Source organism: Callorhinchus milii, unplaced genomic scaffold (genome assembly GCF_018977255.1).
Source record: "Callorhinchus milii isolate IMCB2004 unplaced genomic scaffold, IMCB_Cmil_1.0 Scaffold3, whole genome shotgun sequence".
Lineage (NCBI taxonomy): Eukaryota > Metazoa > Chordata > Chondrichthyes > Chimaeriformes > Callorhinchidae > Callorhinchus > Callorhinchus milii.
The window spans coordinates 52631016-52648422 of record NW_024704744.1 but is presented as its reverse complement, the minus strand read 5'-3'; the positions used below and the strand labels follow the sequence as shown (position 1 = coordinate 52648422).

At 45.1% G+C, this 17407-nt stretch overlaps 1 protein-coding gene across 1 annotated transcript; it reads right to left on the bottom strand.

The window, feature by feature from the left end:
• Positions 1-230: 230 nt before the first annotated feature.
• On the bottom strand, positions 231-14042 carry mfsd4b (major facilitator superfamily domain containing 4B). The gene is made up of 4 exons (XM_007893964.2): positions 13735-14042; positions 8551-8719; positions 7104-7220; positions 231-4950 (listed from the first exon to the last, which is right to left on the bottom strand). Exons 1-4 carry the CDS (start codon positions 13966-13968, stop codon positions 3722-3724), a joined length of 1749 nt encoding a protein of 582 aa, XP_007892155.1. The 5' UTR covers positions 13969-14042; the 3' UTR covers positions 231-3721.
• Between the last annotated feature and the right edge of the window lie 3365 nt (positions 14043-17407).

The window sequence follows — 17407 nt, the reverse complement described above, 5'->3', positions numbered from 1 at the left end:
CCTTGTTCCAGCCTCTAATGAGATGTTTCTGAAAAGGTCAGTTTACAGTTACATGCTCAAACCAAGTCTCGATGGTTGGATAAACCTCTGAGTGACATGAAAAATTGTATGAATATACTAAGTAGCAGCAGTGAACTGCTGAGCTGTGCTTTCCTAATGTCTGTCCAAGCTCAGAAACAATAATTTAAGGATTCTTTCAACTACTTGCTATTTATTAATTCAAACTGATGTCAGATTAGAACAAAATCTTTATTTTCAGAATCACAATGATTGGTACATACAGCACAGATACTCCAGAATTAAAAGTGCAAAACTATTTGAAATCCATCTTTCCTACAGAATTCTTCAACCCATTTAAATATTAATAGTAAATATTGCCCTCCCAATTTAACCCCCAAAATATTTAAAATATTTAACCCCCAAAATGTTACTTTCTATCAAATGAAAGTGATGCCTTACTCCTTTACTGAATTTACCAGAACCTGTACACAGTTCTGAGCCATTTGATTTCCTTCTGCAATTACTAGATAAATCCCTAGTCCATTTGTTGCATAAGTCTACACAGGGCGTTCTATAACACTAACAGCAAATACAAGATTCCCCCCCACCCACAGTGAAACATGAAATTCACATTTAAGTAGCCCTATAAGATTGAATCCTGTTTGAGTGGATCTGCCCAGCCAGTTATGAAATGTAACCAGCAACAAGTACTGAAACTCACATCCAAAACACAGTAAATTGTTTGTATCCAAATCTTTTACATGCAGCAACCCTGACAAAACTAGTCTTTCAGAAGTATCTAATGGAGAGCAGAGTTCTACAGGAAACATGTACATTTCTAAATTAACTGACTGAATCCATGGGGTAAACACCAAAAAGTGCAGAAATTGCAGGTTATTTGACTTGTGCACAGCAAGGCAAGAAAGAGAGCACACACAATATCCTTGGATCAATAACAGCTACTCAAATCTGATTTACCTTTTGAAGAAAGGACCCTTTCTGCTTTCAGGCATTCAAAATATTTAAAACGTTACAATTAAATCAAGACCAACATTTGAAGCAATTGTAATCATCTATACATAGAAGTGACAGACACTAAAATCCTAACCACCCCCAGCAGCTTTCTCCATTACAAATGATAAAAGGCCAAACACACAGCATTGTGATTACAATATAGTACTAAGAAAAGCACACACAGTAGAGGTGCACAGTGACAAGAAATGCATTTCATTGGTACTTAAATTTTCACAAATAGATATCAATGTCACTAATAAAGATCCCAACATTAATATACAGCTCATTAACATCTTAAAAATACTGAAAAGACACTAAATGTTTACATCTGCTCAGGTCAATTCATGTCCATTTTTATGTACACTTAAGCTTCCACAGAGCATCTGCTCCCAATTACATCATGAAAGGTAACTTAATCACTAACCTGCGAAATGAAGAGATTTTAAAAGAATAAATATATGCTTTACCTGATCACTGCAGTGCTCAGTTATATTTTTTTTCTCCTAGTCTGAAATAAATGATTTTACTAGTCGGCAAATCAGTCTCCATGATTTGTTAGTCACAGTACTCTTGTAGTGTTATTTCAAAGTGTCTTTCTTTGGTGCAAATATCCAATGACATCACCAGATTTATAATTGTACACATCTATATCTTTATTGAGCAGCAACTCAATTTTCAGTTTCAATATAAACATCCATTAAGGTTTCAATCACCAATCCACAAGTTCATCAAATCACTACAAGCTTGTACTAATTTAATGTTTCTTAACAGAAACCTTTGTGGATGTACACCAACTTTGGTGCTAGGTTGAAGGAGGCTTAAAAATAATCCTTAAAACATTTCTACCTAAAAATCAAGTTTCTCTACAAACTATATACTCATATAAAGCAAGTGATTAGAAGAGAAGGGATAATATTGCAACTGAAAATTAATAGAGAGAATAGAATGATTGCCTTCAATTCCTAGCGTGTCATTCTATGCTGCCCCCTCTTTCCAAACAACAGTGAAGTAATACAGTAACTAAATTATATATAGTACTGAGGAATTCTGGATTGGTAAATTGATCAACTGTGAGGCAGAGTCAGTCCACCACTGCCACTATTCAAGTGTCCAGTTCTTGTTATTCACTCTGACATGAAACCGTAAAAGTATCTGAGCTTTCAATGCAGGAACACTGTTATGTGGCACAGCTCCACCAGCTCTCTGGTGGTGTACAAGCAAATCACAGCATTTTAAAGTATGCAAAGTTCAGCCAGAATGCTATACTGAACAAAGAGATGCAGAATTCTGAACTGCCAAGTCAACTAATTAGCTTTAACTGTTCACAGAATGGCAACGTATAAAGCTATGTCACCCAGGATTGCTGAGAAAATAAAATAAACTCTTCTGCACAGAGTCAAAATCACATCAGTCATTGCAACAATTCACATTTATGTAGCGCCCTTCGCATTGGGAGGACATCTCAAAGCAGTTCTCACACCTGCCCTGAGAGCTGCAGTGGAGCTGGGATGGGGGGGAGGGAGGTAGCCAAAAGTGCATTTGAAAAGATAGGTCTTAAGACGTGTTTTGAAGACAGGGACATTGAGGGCACAATGGCTGAAATCAGGCAGCGGGGAGACTTCAAACAAGCTGCCATTTGTTGAGCAGAGGAGTGGGTGGTCTGCAGCTTGTGTAGGTAGGTATAGTGAAGGTGTGAATAAGGGTCTCAGTAGCCTTGGAGAAGAGATGGTGACAGTGATAGGTGCTGTTGCTGAGATGAGGGAAAGACATGCAAGTCATAGCCCAGAGTCATAGGTTTCGAAGGGCAGCTGGGGGTGGGGGGGGTGGGGATGGGTGGGAGCCAAGCAAGCCAGCACAAATGTAATGGTCCCCATGTGGGACTCTTTGCTGGGACGCTGTGCTTTGGAGGCACAAAGAGAAGCCATTGGATGAAAAAGTAGACACGCTGACGTGTAGAAGGGCAACCAGTAAAGTGCTGAGCTCTGACGTGAATCAGATAGGAGACAGTGGAAAAGGATGGCGCAGTCAACAGTGTCAAAAAGTTTAGAGAGATTGAGGACAAGGAGAGCTGGTCTCAGAACATAATGTCATTTGTAACTTTGACCAGGGCTGTCTTGATACTTTGAATGGGGTTGAAGCAGAGGAGGAACCTATACAGGGATAGTCAGAGAGGAAAGAGTGGAGCTGGGAGACAATTACAGGGGAATTCTAGCTTCAGTCTCTGCCATATCATGATCTTGCTGCAAAACCGTTTATCCACACAATACCTTCACAGTGTTAGCTCACATCACAATTCCATTTAGGTTGAGAAACGCATAATTGAACATAATCAGAACTAGTTTGGAACATTATTACTCCAAGCCTACATTACACTCCTGCTAGAGAGGTTACAAAACTGCAAGGACTCAAATTTATCATGGAATCATGTAACAATTTAACCACAACTTTGAACATCAACATTTACCCTTTCTTAGAGCCCCATTTATTTGAAACCAATGTTGATTTAACCTCCATCATAATGAGAGCAGACAAACAACCTACTTGTTTAGGTATTCACAATTTCACCTTTATAAATGGGTAATTGGAGGATTTTCATGAAACCAGATCTACTGTGACCTTAAACTGTATTCCTCCAGGGGACAGGCCATTGTATATTCTTGTGAGTAAAATATGCTTTAAATCACGAGTTCCACTTCCTCTTCAGTATTCAGTCATTTTTCTCCCTCTCAGGGTTGAAAAGAGCCTTTTTTGGCGAGCCTCCGAGAAAAACAGGAGAGGAGTGAGGCAGAGCACTGTGACTGGGGGAGGCTTGCTCCGAGGATTTTGTTGAGGCCTCTCCCACAGGAGTTCTGTCTGTGCCATTCTTTACATCGCTCATTTCAATGACTTCAAAATCTGCATCATTCCAATCTTCCGGCTCGTCATCTTCATACTCATTCTGCCCCTCTCCCAGCAACGCTTTCCTGTCTTCACTCTCGCTTGCTTTGAAACTACTGTGAGGGGTGGAGGAGGCCAACTTGTACATCACAGGGAACAAAATGGCCGTCATTGTGGCAGTGCCCAAAGCTGTCAGCATCAGCACTGGGTAACTGTTAACAACAGGGAGGCCTTGGAGATATCCAACCACTGCTGGAACCACCATCTCTCCCAAGGCTGCTCCAACTACAAACAGCGCAGCCGATTTCCCCGTGATGCTAGTGTACTGCTTAAGCCAGGAAATGCCACTTGGAAAGGTGGTGGCCATGGAGGCTCCATAAACACCAGTCCATACCCAGAGAGAGATCACGCTGGTCTTATAAAGTGTTAGGAACAGGGAGGAAATGGTGCAGCCTATTAAACTCAACAGGATCATCGTTCCCGGGTGGATGCAGGCCGCAAAAGGTATGGCTAACCCTCTTGTTGCTGCAAACGTTCCCCAGAACAAGGCGTTCAGGCCAGCAGCTTGATTGTCCTCCATGTGGACAAAATTCTTTGCATATGTATAGATGTAGGACCCGTATGCCACCTCCGCTCCCACATACCATAAAAAGAAGAAGAACAGCAGGAAAATTAGAGCGTTGTGATATTTTGAAAACGGAGTTTCTTTCTCTCCATTCTCCATTTGCCCACGATTCTGGTGGTTCTTTGAATAAATTATGAAGAACATTAAGGCAATCAACAAATTAAAGGTTCCAATAATTACATACGTCCAGACGAAGGGGCTGAAGTCGGAAAGTGTCTTTCCCAAGGAACTGATGAAACTGTCTACATGCATTCGAGAGGTTTCTTTGAGAAGCACATCATGCTTGGTTTGATTGAAATCCTGCTGTAAGATGCCGAGCAGGGGCTTTGCAAGGATTGGAGCCACAAACGCACCTAAAGCAAAACTGAAGTGCGCGGCCTGCATGAAGGGGTCGGCTTGATTTCCCCAAACTGTCAAGATGACAAGATTTCCACCTGCAAAAAACCCAAAAATAATGAGTTATTAACAACCATAAGAATAATAACCCTTACATTTGCTATATAGCACCTCACCATATCTTCTCAATGTTTCAAAGCACATCACAGAATATAAAATAATCTTTGCATTTGATATAGCGCCTTATCATGTTTTCCAGACATCTCAAAGTGCTTCACAGAACATATTGTGAAGTGAATTGACTGTATATTTGTGAGCAAAACGCGGCAGCCATTGCACAAAGCAGTGTTCCACAAACAGTCGTGGATTGAAGTGACCAATTTTATTATTCTACTTTCTTGAGGGATTATTATCAGGCGTGTGGAAACTTGCCCAACCTTTTGCCCTGCCGGAAATCGAACCCAGGTCTCTCGCTTGCAAGGTGAGTGCTCTAACCCCTGAGCTACAGGATTCCTACAAAACTAAATTGAATTGCTTGTATATTTTGTGGGCAAAACGCAGCAGCTAATTGCGCACAGCAGTTTATAATAATTTACAACAATCATAGTAAGATCCTCTCAAACCACCAGGCAATGCCAGGCCACACAGATCAGAAGGCAGCAGGTGCGGATTCTAACCCTAACCCTCCCACCAGGCATCCACCAGAATTGAAGCACACAACAAACATATTTCACTCTGTGTGACGTCCATTCTGGTCCGATTGCTGTTTTGGTCATAAATTTCAAGAGTTTAGGTTTGGTGCCTTGAGATTTATAGATAGATGTGCCACCAATCCCAGCCAGATCCAAGACAACGGCCATGAACAACAACAACAAATTGCATTTGTAAAGCGACTTTCACATCAGGAGGACATCCCAAGGCGCTGGATAGTCAGGGATCCACACCTAAGCTGGCAGTTGGGATCAGGAGGGGGGGAAATGGAGAGGATAAGAGTAGGAGGGTGATCGAAGCGCATGGTCGAAGAGAAGGGTCTTGATATGAGTCATGAAGGAGGCAAGGGAGGGAGCGAGGCGGAGAGACTGCGAGATGGAGTTCCAGAGGGTGGGAACAGAAAGGCTAAAACCCCACCCGCCAATGGTGGGGCAGGCAAGGCGGGGACGTGAAGCAGGCTGGAGCCCACTGGTCGGAGAGAGCGGACACTTTGGTAGGGGGTTAGGAGGTCAGAGGTGAGGAGCAAGGCCATGGAGGGGCTTTGAGGGTGAGGACCAGGATCTTGAACTGTATCCTATGTGTGATGGGAAGTCAGTGGAGTCGGCCGAGGATGGGGATGATAGGGTCACGGAGCCTGGTGCCGGAGAGGACACAGGCTGCCGAGTTCTGGATGATCTGCAGCCTGTGGAGGGAGGAGTTGGGGAGGCCAACAAGCAGGTAGTTTGCACAGTCAAGCCTGGATGTGTTGAACGTGTGGGTCAGGGTCTCAGAAGTGAATGATCAAGTTATCTTCAGTCTACCTGAACAGGCAGATTAACATTTCAGTGTAACATTTAATTCTCAGTGTAAAAATGTTTGGGGATCAGATTAAGTATCCAAACCAAGGTGAGATTTCCATGCATCCCACCTACTCATGGAAATCTCATAGATAGATTGTTGGAATGGAATACTCACTCTCTCCCTGGAGGGACACATCCTGCTCACCTAATTCTGGAAAGTATTAGGCGCAGGATGGCAAGAGCCAAGGCTTGGGAACCCCAGAGTCTGCTTTGCGGTACTGCTGGAGTCTTACCAGCTAATACCGCACAGTTTGCCATTGATATTGCTGTCTGGCAAGCTTTCCCACTGCTTGTCCAGCCAGGACCACCCTACCTGTTAGGGTTTTAGCTTGCAGGATTAAGAAGAGCTGAATGGGATGACTCTCTGCCCCAGTGACTGGTCTCCCCTTTCGGGTTCTGCCGATGAGCCAGGCTGGCTGTGTTGACATCGGCAGTGCCCTGGAATACCGCGGACCTCCCTGGCTCAGGAACCAGTCCACAGAGACCACCACAGAGAGCTCAATTCCGACATTCCGTTGCACCTCATCCAAGTGCCACATCCAGCAACAAAGCAGTGAGGTGTAGGTCAGCCTACACTGGGAGCTTAAAGTCCCATTGTGGAAATAAACCTACAACCTTCTGATTGCAAGACGAGTGTGATACTAACTGAACCAGATTTAGAAACCACAATTATAGATACAGTTTCTCAAATCGTTACTAACCTGTATCCAAGAAACCCATGGAAACTCCAATGAGGGAAAACAAACCAGTCAACAGCAAAGCTTTTGTACACCACGGAATCGCGAATAATCCAAGTGAAGTGATCAACATGGAAGATCCTAAACAAGAGTTTATACAGCACAAGTTAAACATTTTACAAAACCCATCAGCAGAACTGAGAATAACCATCGACAATAATCTACAATACGGGTTAGAAACTAGATACCATCACACAACCACATATGTAATACCATATACCATCCATATTTCATGCTCTGAGACCTCTTAGTTTAAATCAGAGAACATTGCAGTCAAATATCAGAGCAAAGGTGTAGTTTAGTGGTCAGTAGGAGAAATGTAGATACATTTTAATCGGGGGGAGGAAAGAGAGAGAGATGCTGTTCTATCAAGCTTAAATACCTCACACAATCCTCTCACCATCTGAAAAAAATCTAAGAATATTAGTCCACTCTGAGAGAATATTGAGACCTCATAACACAATTCAGTCGAGAATAGACTTTTACTTTACACCAAGCCACCATAAATCATTGCTGCTAAAGGAATGTTAAAGAAGGATGAATACTAGCATGACTGCTGGGTGGGGTTAGGGTGTAGAATGCTCATGTTATTATGTGAACATATTAGGGCCCAATATGCCTTGATTTCTAATGGGAAGCCTTCCGATAAGAATAGCCGGACATGGGTCACACTTCATCTGGGTGTACAGGCACTGAAATAATAAACCGTATTAGTAACTGAATTCACACAAACATATATCCAGTTTCCTTATTAAGAAATCTCATAAATATCTGTATTAGTCTCCATTATCTCATTGAATAGAATGAGAATTGAGCACAGCAGGTCCAACTGATAACGAGGGAAATGACTTCTAAACTCCAGAGAGGGCAGAGGGTACTCCAGTATAACTCTACATCACTCACTGTGGTTTTATATGGGTAGTCAGCTTTCAATTCACCAGGTTGTGACTGCTCAGCAATCACCCCCCACCCCAAACACAACCCCAACCTGTAAATGGGAAATCTATTACACATTCACACAATTCCCTTGAAACATTTCCAAGAATTATTTTAATTATAAAGTATATGGTCAATCTAATCAGTGTACAGGACAGGGGCACTGACCATATCAGAGATATATTATACTACAACAGAAAACAATTCTCCCCATACAACTGACTATCTGCAGGAGCACAATGCTCTTCGGTCTCAAATACCTCAAGTTCACTGACATCAAAGTGTTGATAAGTGAATCCTGATGAACCTGGCATGGGGCCTATTGAATGAATTTAGTTTTTTTTTTAAGTAGAAAATCCTCATAACAATAAGAGAAAGTTTCTAATTGGTCACATCCCCTCCCCTTTTCCTTCTTGCACCCCCTTCAGAAAATAATACTCATCCAGACATTTCTACCAGTAAAGGACTAACTTACCAAGTAATAAATAGTGATTTGTGCAGTCAAAAAGCACCCCACCAATCAGTGAGCCACCTACATAGCCTAGAGAGCGGCCCACGAAGATATAGGAAATCTCACTGATGTTCTTGTTCACGTTAACTGCCAGCTCGTTAAACGTAGGTCCCAAGATAGCAATGCTCATCCCCTGAGAAGACAAAATAGTAGATAAGAATGAGTCACTCTCCACCTCATCTCTGGAAATGACACAAGCAGAGGGGTTTAAAAACCCCACAGGTCAGAATCAGTTGTGCTCGGTGCCATCAGCTCATACTCTGTGAAGTCCTTTGAAGTAATGGTCTATTATCATCCGACTGAGCTTAATTTCAGGCAGAGAAGTTACCAAAGCAGGAAACTAAGAAACAAAAAAGAAATTAAAAACCTTAGTGTCTGCCTCAACAACCTCCCAGGAATCAATTCACCCATACTGAATCTTCTGCTTCAACAAAATGTAATTTCCATTTTTAACATAGTGCAAACAAGCCAGTCTGACTTGCTCTGAACTAGTGAAGCCCTAGGGGCAGATAGTCAGGTCAGTTAGTGCCGAGAGACATAATGGGATCAATATTCTGCAACTAATTTCTGAGCTGCTATCCTCAGTTTTTACTGTGTCGAGACACAAGGGAGATTCAAACAGGAGGTTCCCTCAAGGTTAAAAAAAACTGTGGTATGAAATATTTATGTCCTGGCTGCGTCCACCCTTTCTGGTAACCCATACTAGCAGCACATTAGCTCGAGTAAAGAAATGCTTTCTTTCTAACCCTGACCTCTGCTTTTTTATCTCCTATTATCTGGTACATTTAAAGGTATTGTTCTGGGTTTACTTTCTCAATCCCATGAAACTAATTAAGGTGCCCTCTGAGTTTAAATCCCTTAAACACACATGCTCTGGATGAGAGCAGTCCATCTCTCTGTTAAATGTTATTTTTCAATAAGGGCACGAGCAATTATCAGTGAAGCCCATTAAAACCAAAGTACAATGTTAGACTCACAGAACATTCCCTACTGTCATGTTTCAATACCACACAATAAAGCATACCCCAGCGTGAGTCAGTATCCTCGGGAGAGGAAAGAGAAGGAATAAAAAAGAACTGCCAAAGAAAGCTCGACAGGCCTGAACCTGGTAACACAGAGTGTTGTAGTTGGAAGAAACTATTTTATTCAGTACAGGGAGATGTTATACGGTGCTTGGAATCCGTATAATCAAAACCCAGGCTGTAGCAAAGCATGGATGATAATTGGTTTCACTGCATAGGTGTGCAGTAGGCTAGTGGGAAAATCTAATGAAACGTAATTTGGCTGTTTAACACAACAGCCAGCATTATAACCAAACACGCACTACAAAGAGGCGTGTTATATGGGAGCTACACAGTATTTTAGATTAATATTTAACATGGAAAATGATCAGACCTGCAGCACAGCTATTCTCCAAAGCACTGTTATGGGTTTGATACACCACACAGCACGGTAGCTGAGCTGAATGGTGCATTGTTGCTTGGAGAGTGAAGGAGAAAACAAACCAGCTTGTTACAAAAAAAACTAAAAATGGAGAAAAGTCGATCTGAAAGCTGTAGGTGACAGACCAGAAGTGGTGCAATCTCAGAGCCTCAAACCAGGAATACTGAATTCTTAATCACACACACATCACAACGGTTAGCGTCCACAATCCCATCTTCGCACATTAATAAAAACACGAATCATATGCGCCATTGAAAGAGGCACATTTTATCAACCATTTTAAAAGCTGCAGCTGCCTTGTAATATTTTCATTTCAACTCTCTGGTTGAAGTTGACAGGAGAGAAAGCAAAGAGATTTTAAAAGAAACTCATTTCTGAGCTTATTTCTAAACCACAGAATAATCAATTCATCCGGCCAGCCCAGAAAATGCATCATTCGCCATCACCGATTGCACCATCCCACAAGGCAATCCACGAAAGGGGCTGTTCCCATCACACCGACACTGTTTACAATTGGTTTACTCAGCATTTTATGGCCAATCTTAATTGTAAGCAACAATCAGAAGGGTTGGAAATTAAAAGGACAATTTTTGAATATTGATTTGTGCACATCTCAAAGCCAGAAAAGGTTTTTTGCGAGATAATGCTTGGTATAAAGCGCTTCAAGATATTCTTAAAAATGATCACCACGTAAATGCAGCTTTTCTCTCCACTCAGCAGCTTCCCACCCGTCCTCAACTCCCTCCCCACTCTGAGCTCAGGCTCCCAGTCAGCTTTGTGACCACCCTCCCTCACCTCCCAATCATCCCAATGTGAAAAGGGGCTTATATATAACTAAATCACTAATGTTGTTGTCTGGAAGTGATCACAAAGCACTAATCTGATCACTGATCAAGTGTCAACTGAAAGTAGAGGTCAGGTGACAATATCTAAACAGTAAAGGGTGCCTGCTATCTTAATGGGTTGTTTTTTTTTGTTTCTGCCCAGATTCTAGTTATTTAGTCTCCTCGCAGAATCCATACAACTTCTGCACGTTGGTGTGATCGTCGTACTTCAGCGAGGTACTTCAATATCATTCCCGCAGATTTGTCAGGAAACAGCACGTGGCAGATTGATGGAAAAGTCAGGCCCATTATGCATTTAAAACAACCCAAATGTTTGTCAGCAATATGTGCTGCTCTCCACATTGCAATATAGCTATGGCTTATCTAACTAAATAGTACTTTGCCAAAATAAAAGCTGGCATCGTGACGAGAATAAAATAAAGTTGACGCAAGTCTAATGCAGCACAAACCCCATCGCCTACCATACAGATCCTTAACTGAATTAGTTCTAGGTTTGGGAGAAGATGTTCATAACTTGGCATCAAAACAAAAGAAAAATCTCCACTAATGTGCTATTTTGTCCCCCTTCCCCCGACCTGCAAACTAATTTTGTTGCAAAGTAAACTTAATAGTTGAAAGTAGGTTTTGTCTCTCGTCCAGGACTCGATGTCAGACAGGCAGGCTGTCAGGACATCGGTGGTCGTGAAACATCGCCAGACTACGGCACTACCTCACCCCTCACGCTGATGAAATACTGATCCACGCCTTGATCACCTCAAGGCTGGACTATGGGAACCCTCAACCCTCAACTCCACGACCACCGATGTCCTGACAGCTCTACGGATTATGTCATTAAGAGGGAGCATATAGATACTGAGTAGAAGGAGACCAAGAACAGAGCCCCAAGGAACGTCGCACGAGACGGTGCGGGAGCTGGAGGAGATGGAGCATTGACTCACACTCTCATAGGTGAGAGGTACGATCTGAACCAGTCAAGGACAGAGTCATGGAGGTTGAGGTGAGAGGATAGGCGGTGGATGAGGACAGAGTGATCAATGCTGTCGAAGGCAGCAGAGGTCAAGGAGGACGAGGAGGCAGAGGGAGCCCTGGTTGTAGAATGACAGAATGTCATTTGTCACTTTGACCGGGGCTGTTTCTGTGCTGTGGGCGGCACCGAAACCCGACTGGAGGAGTCCGAGAAGGGAGTGACGGGAGAGGAAGGAGCGAAGTTGGGAAGCAACAACTCGTTCCAGGGCCTTGGAGAGGGAGGGTGGAGATGGGGAAGTAGTAAAGAGAGTAGAAATGGGTCGTGGGAGGGTTTTTTAAGGATAGGAGTGATGACGGCCATTTTTAATGGGGTGGGAACAGTACCAGTGGACAGGGAGAGGTTTGTGATGTCTGTGAGTAGAGGAGCAAGGAGCTGGGGCTGGAGGTAAGGATGGGGTCGTCGGAGCAGGTGGTCGGTCAGTCGGTGTGATCGTGGCAGTCAGTCAGTGTGAGTATGTCAGTCAGTCAGTGTGAGTGTGTCAGTCAGTGTGAGTGTGTCAGTCAGTGTGAGTGTGTCAATCAGTCAGTGTGAGTGTGTCAGGCAGTCAGTGTGAGTGTGTCAGGCAGTCAGCGTGAGTTTGTCAGTCAGTGTGAGTGTGTGAATGTGTCAGTGTGAGTGTGTCAGTGTGAGTGTGAGTATGTGTGTGTCAGTGTGAATGTGAGTGTCAGTGTGAGTATGTGTGTGTCAGTGTGAATGTGAGTGTCAGTGTGAGTGTCAGTGTGAGTATGTGTGTGTCAGTGTGAATGTGAGTGTCAGTGTGAGTATGTGTGTGTCAGTGTGAGTGTGTCAGTGTGAGTGTGTCAGTGTCAGTGTGAGTGTGTGTGCGTCAGTGTGTGTGTCAGTGTCAGTGTGTGTGTGTCAGTGTGAGTGTCAGTGTGAGTGTGTGTGTGAGTGTCAGTGTGTGTGTGTCAGTGTGTGTGTGTGTGAGTGGGTGTGTGTCAGTGTGAGTGTCAGTGTGAGTGTGTGTCAGTGTGTGTGTGTGTCAGTGTGAGTGTGTGTGTGAGTGTGAGTGTGAGTGTCAGTGTGAGTGTGTGTGAGTGTCAGTGTGAGTGTGTGTGAGTGTGTGTCAGTGTGAGTGTGTGTGTGTGTCAGTGTGAGTGTGTGTCAGTGTGTGTGTGTGTCAGTGTGAGTGTGTGTGTGAGTGTGAGTGTCAGTGTGAGTGTGTGTGAGTGTCAGTGTGAGTGTGAGTGTGTGTCAGTGTGAGTGTGTGTGTGTGAGTCTGAGTGTCAGAGTGAGGGTCAGAGTGAGTATGTCAGTGTGAGTGTGTGTCAGTGTGAGTGAGTGTGTGTGAGAGTGAGTGTGTGAGTGAGTGTCAGAGTGAGTGTGTCAGTGTGAGTGTGTCAGTGTGAGTGTCAGTGTGAGTGTGTGAGAGTGAGTGTGAGTGTCAGTGTGAGTGTGTGAGTGAGTGTCAGTGTGAGTGTGTGTGTCAGTGTGAGTGAGTCTGAGTGTCAGAGTATGTCAGTGTGAGTGTGTGTCAGTGTGAGTGAGTGTGTGTGAGAGTGAGTGTGTGAGTGTCAGAGTGAGTGTGTGAGTGTGAGTGTCAGAGTGAGTGTGTCAGTGTGAGTGTGTGTCAGTGTGAGTGTGTGTGTCAGTGTGAGTGAGTGAGTGTGTGAGTGAGTGTGTCAGTGTGAGTGAGTGAGTGTGTCAGTGTGAGTGAGTGAGTGTGTCAGTGTGAGTGAGTGTGTGAGTGTGAGTGAGTGAGTGTGTCAGTGTGAGTGAGTGAGTGTGTCAGTGTGAGTGAGTGAGTGTGTGAGTGTGAGTGAGTGAGTGTGTCAGTGTGAGTGAGTGAGTGTGTGAGTGTGAGTGAGTGATCACAATCGGGGCCACACTCACCAATCCGAGGAAGGAGGAGCACACGAGGAGAGTGCTGGACCCGCGGCCTCGCCTCCTGCCGCCGAGCCCCCGCACCTCGCTGTGGGGCAGCTCCTCGCCCCGGGGCCGGTCTCCCCTCTCGGCGCTCGCGCCGTTGCTGAGGCCGCGCTTCTCAAACAGCGTCTCCTCGTCCTCCTCCTGCGGGGCCCGCGCGAACCGCACCTGCTTCCTCTGTGAGGACGGGCGGCCCGGCATGGCGGCCAACCCGCGGCGCCGCGGCTGCTCAGCGCCCTGACCCCCGGACACACCGCAGCACCTCCGCCGCCCGCATCCCGGCCGCTGCCCTGCCCGGAAGTGACGAAAGGGGCCCCACGTTGTCACAAGCAGCCCGGCGACCAATCAACGGCCAGCTCGCTCCCCAACCCGCCAATCAACGGCCAGCTCCCCAACCCGCCAATCAACGGCCAGCTCGCTCCCCAACCCGCCAATCAACAGCCAGCCCCCCAACCCGCCAATCAACAGCCAGCTCCCCAACCCGCCAATCAACGGCCTGCTCGCTCCCCAACCCGCCAATCAACGGCCAGCTCCCCAACCCGCCAATCAACGGCCAGCTCCACAACCCGCCAATCAACAGCCAGCTCGCTCCCCAACCCGCCAATCAACGGCCAGCTCCCCAACCCGCCAATCAACGGCCAGCTCCCCAACCCGCCAATCAACGGCCAGCTCCCCAACCCGCCAATCAACGGCCAGTTCCCCAACCCGCCAATCAACGGCCAGCTCCCCGACCCGCCAATCAACGGCCAGCTCGCTCCCCAACCCGCCAATCAACGGCCAGCTCGCTCCCCAACCCGCCAATCAACAGCCAGCTCCCCAACCCGCCAATCAACGGCCAGCTCCCCAACCCGCCAATCAACGGCCAGCTCCCCAACCCACAGGGCGAGACCCCAGAAGAAATTAAAGGTGGGAATTGAGGATCTTGAATTCGATTGCCTGGGGATGGGGGGCAATAGGGCCAAGTGAGGGTAGGGGTGATAGGCTCACACAGCCTGAGATCTAAACTAATCAACGCCTGGGACCTCAGCCAACCAACCAATCGATGATAATAATAATAATTATTATTCCATATTACAGTGGATTGACAGAGTCATCTGCCCCTTTTTTTACTGTTCTTCAGTTCCATGTGCTGGATTGCCAATATCTACACCACCACCAATTTACCACACAACCAGCAACCAACAGTGCATCACACACTGCAATCCTCAATGCAGCACATGCCAAAGCAAGGCAAGAATCTACAACAACAACAACAACAAGATTCCATTTATAGAGCGCCTTTCACGTCGGGAGGACGTCCTAATCTCAAGATTCAGAGCAAATCATAAATAGTGAACATAAACATCAAAGAGTTCGGAATGATCTGCAGCTTGTGGAGGGAAGAGTTGGGAAGACCAACAAGCATGATATTGGCGTAGACGAGCCTGGATATAATGAAGGCATGTATGAGGGTTTTGGTTGCCTGAGGGGTGAGGCAGTGGTGGAATCGGGCAATGTTGCGGAGGCGGGCAAAAGCAGAGCAGGTCAAGGCATGGATCTGGGGAGAAAGGACAGTTGAGGGTCAAAAAAGACACCTAGGTTCTGGACTGAATTAGTGAGGTGGAGTGTGCATCTATGGATGTTGATCTCGCCAGTGCCTGAGGTGCGGAGGCGCTGGCACAAGCCAATCAGGAGATACTCGGTCTTGCTGGCATTCAACTGTTAAAAATTGTCTCTCATCCAGGACTTGATGTCTGACAGACAGTCTGTCAGGACAGCAGTGGTCCTGGAGTCGAGGGTGGAGGCGGAGAGATAGAGTTGGGTGTCATTCGCTCATATCCTCTTCTGCACCAGGCTCCATGAACCATCACACCCACCCTTGCCCAGCTCCACTAGCTCCCCATCCCTCAGAGGATTGAGTTCAAAATCCTCGTCCTTGCCCTCTCCTACCTCTCCGATGTACAAGTGGATTCTGCAAATGTCACCAAGAGGGAGCATGTACAGGTTGAAGAGGAGTTAGGTATTTGAGTTCCCTTTGCATATAAATTCTTTCAATGTTATTGAAGCTGTGGGTGAATGATGAGTAACAGCAAACACTCAGAAGGATTGATGTCTTGTTCTAAAGAGAAATTATTCAAGAATTTCTGTACTCAGCATTCTCTGTTTTATAGTATCTCAATACAACAACAAGTTGGATTTATATAGCGCCCTCCACACAGACAGCATCTCAGAGCGCTTCACAGTAACGGATCCCGGGGCCGAGCCAGGGGGAGGAAGGTGACCAAAGGCGCGGTCGAAAAGAAAGGTCTTCAGCAGGGACCTGAAAATAGGAAGAAAGGGTGTGAGGCGAGGAGGGAGGGAATTCCAAAGCCTCGGGGCATAGTGGCTGAAGGCACGGCCGCTGAGCGTGTAGTGAAGGACTCGGGGGACAAGGAGGAGGCCAGACCCGGAGGAACAAAGGCAATGGGTACTGTTTTGAGGAGAGAGGAGGTGCTCTTCTGCCAAAGGCTTTAATTCTGCTTTGGGAATGTCATTGTGTACCAAGGACATGAAACTCAGTCACAGACAATAGAAGAGCAGCTTCTCCACCTCAGAATGTTCATTGGCTAGAGAGCAGGGAGCAGGTCAAGGGAGAAAATTGAGTCATTTGTAGCCTCACACAAAAAACAATTGAAAAATAATCAATGTTGAAAGTAGAAACGTGAAACAAAATGTACTTCATACTAAAGCACTATCCATGGACAACAGAGATTTGTACTAACCACCTTTACACAAGATGCTCACTGGTGACTGAGCTCCTTCCATTGTGACAATATTGAAAAAGTATGAATTCATCATGAGACACCTGCAACTGAATCCTCTCCCCTGCCAGATCCGTCTTATGCTACTGTCATTGTTCCTGGCAGCTAAATGCTCAGCAGGGATGATAATGATGACAAATGTGCATCTGCTGGAGACTTGAGATGTTTTTTTCCCCTGAATGATAGTACCTAAACGCTAGCAGAACTGGGGGGAAAAGTCTTAGAGCAATAATATTGAAGTGTAACTCTCAAACTCTGCTATGATCAGGATTTCTTAATCCAAAGCTGCCAAGTATGGGCAAAGCTTGTGAGTCATCCCATCGTTTTTTTTATATTCATTCTTCGGATTGTGGGAGATACTGACAGTTTACCTGCATTTATGACTATTGTTAGAGACAATGCAGCAAAGAGGTAGACAGACAGTGGGCAGGAAGATAAAGAAAGATACAGAGAGAAATCTTGAGATTGGAGTACTTATTAACCCCTGTGATCTTAAGGGAGTAGAGTCTATTAACAAAGACCCCTTAAGTTTGGGTAACTTTCTAGGCCAAGCATATACTTTACCCTGGGTTACAGACTATTCCTTTGCTCCCTGATTCTGATACATCTGGATGGAATTTCAAGTCTGTAACCACAGTGTGCTTCCTGATTCAAAAGCTGCTGCTGCTTCCTATCAAGTCAGTTTTCCACAATTAACTCATTAACAGTGCAAATAAAGGATGAAATTAAGACTCTTGTCTTGTCAATTACAACTAAACAGAAGAGGAGGATAAACTAAGAAACCTCATTATAAAAGAGAAATCAGAACCAGCACCATCTAAAATGGCTGGAGCATCCGTTATAATCTTTTACTGGAACTT

Coding starts and splice junctions, on each gene's coding strand:
- mfsd4b (XM_007893964.2), bottom strand. CDS start 13,968: ATGCCGGGCCGCCCGTCCTCACAGAGGAAGCAGGTGCGGTTCGCGCGG. Junction 8,720..13,734: donor GCTCCTCCTTCCTCGGATTG/GTGAGTGTGGCC, acceptor TTGTCTTCTCAG/GGGATGAGCATTGCTATCTT. Junction 4,951..7,103: donor CATGGGTTTCTTGGATACAG/GTTAGTAACGAT, acceptor GGTTTTTTGCAG/GTGGAAATCTTGTCATCTTG.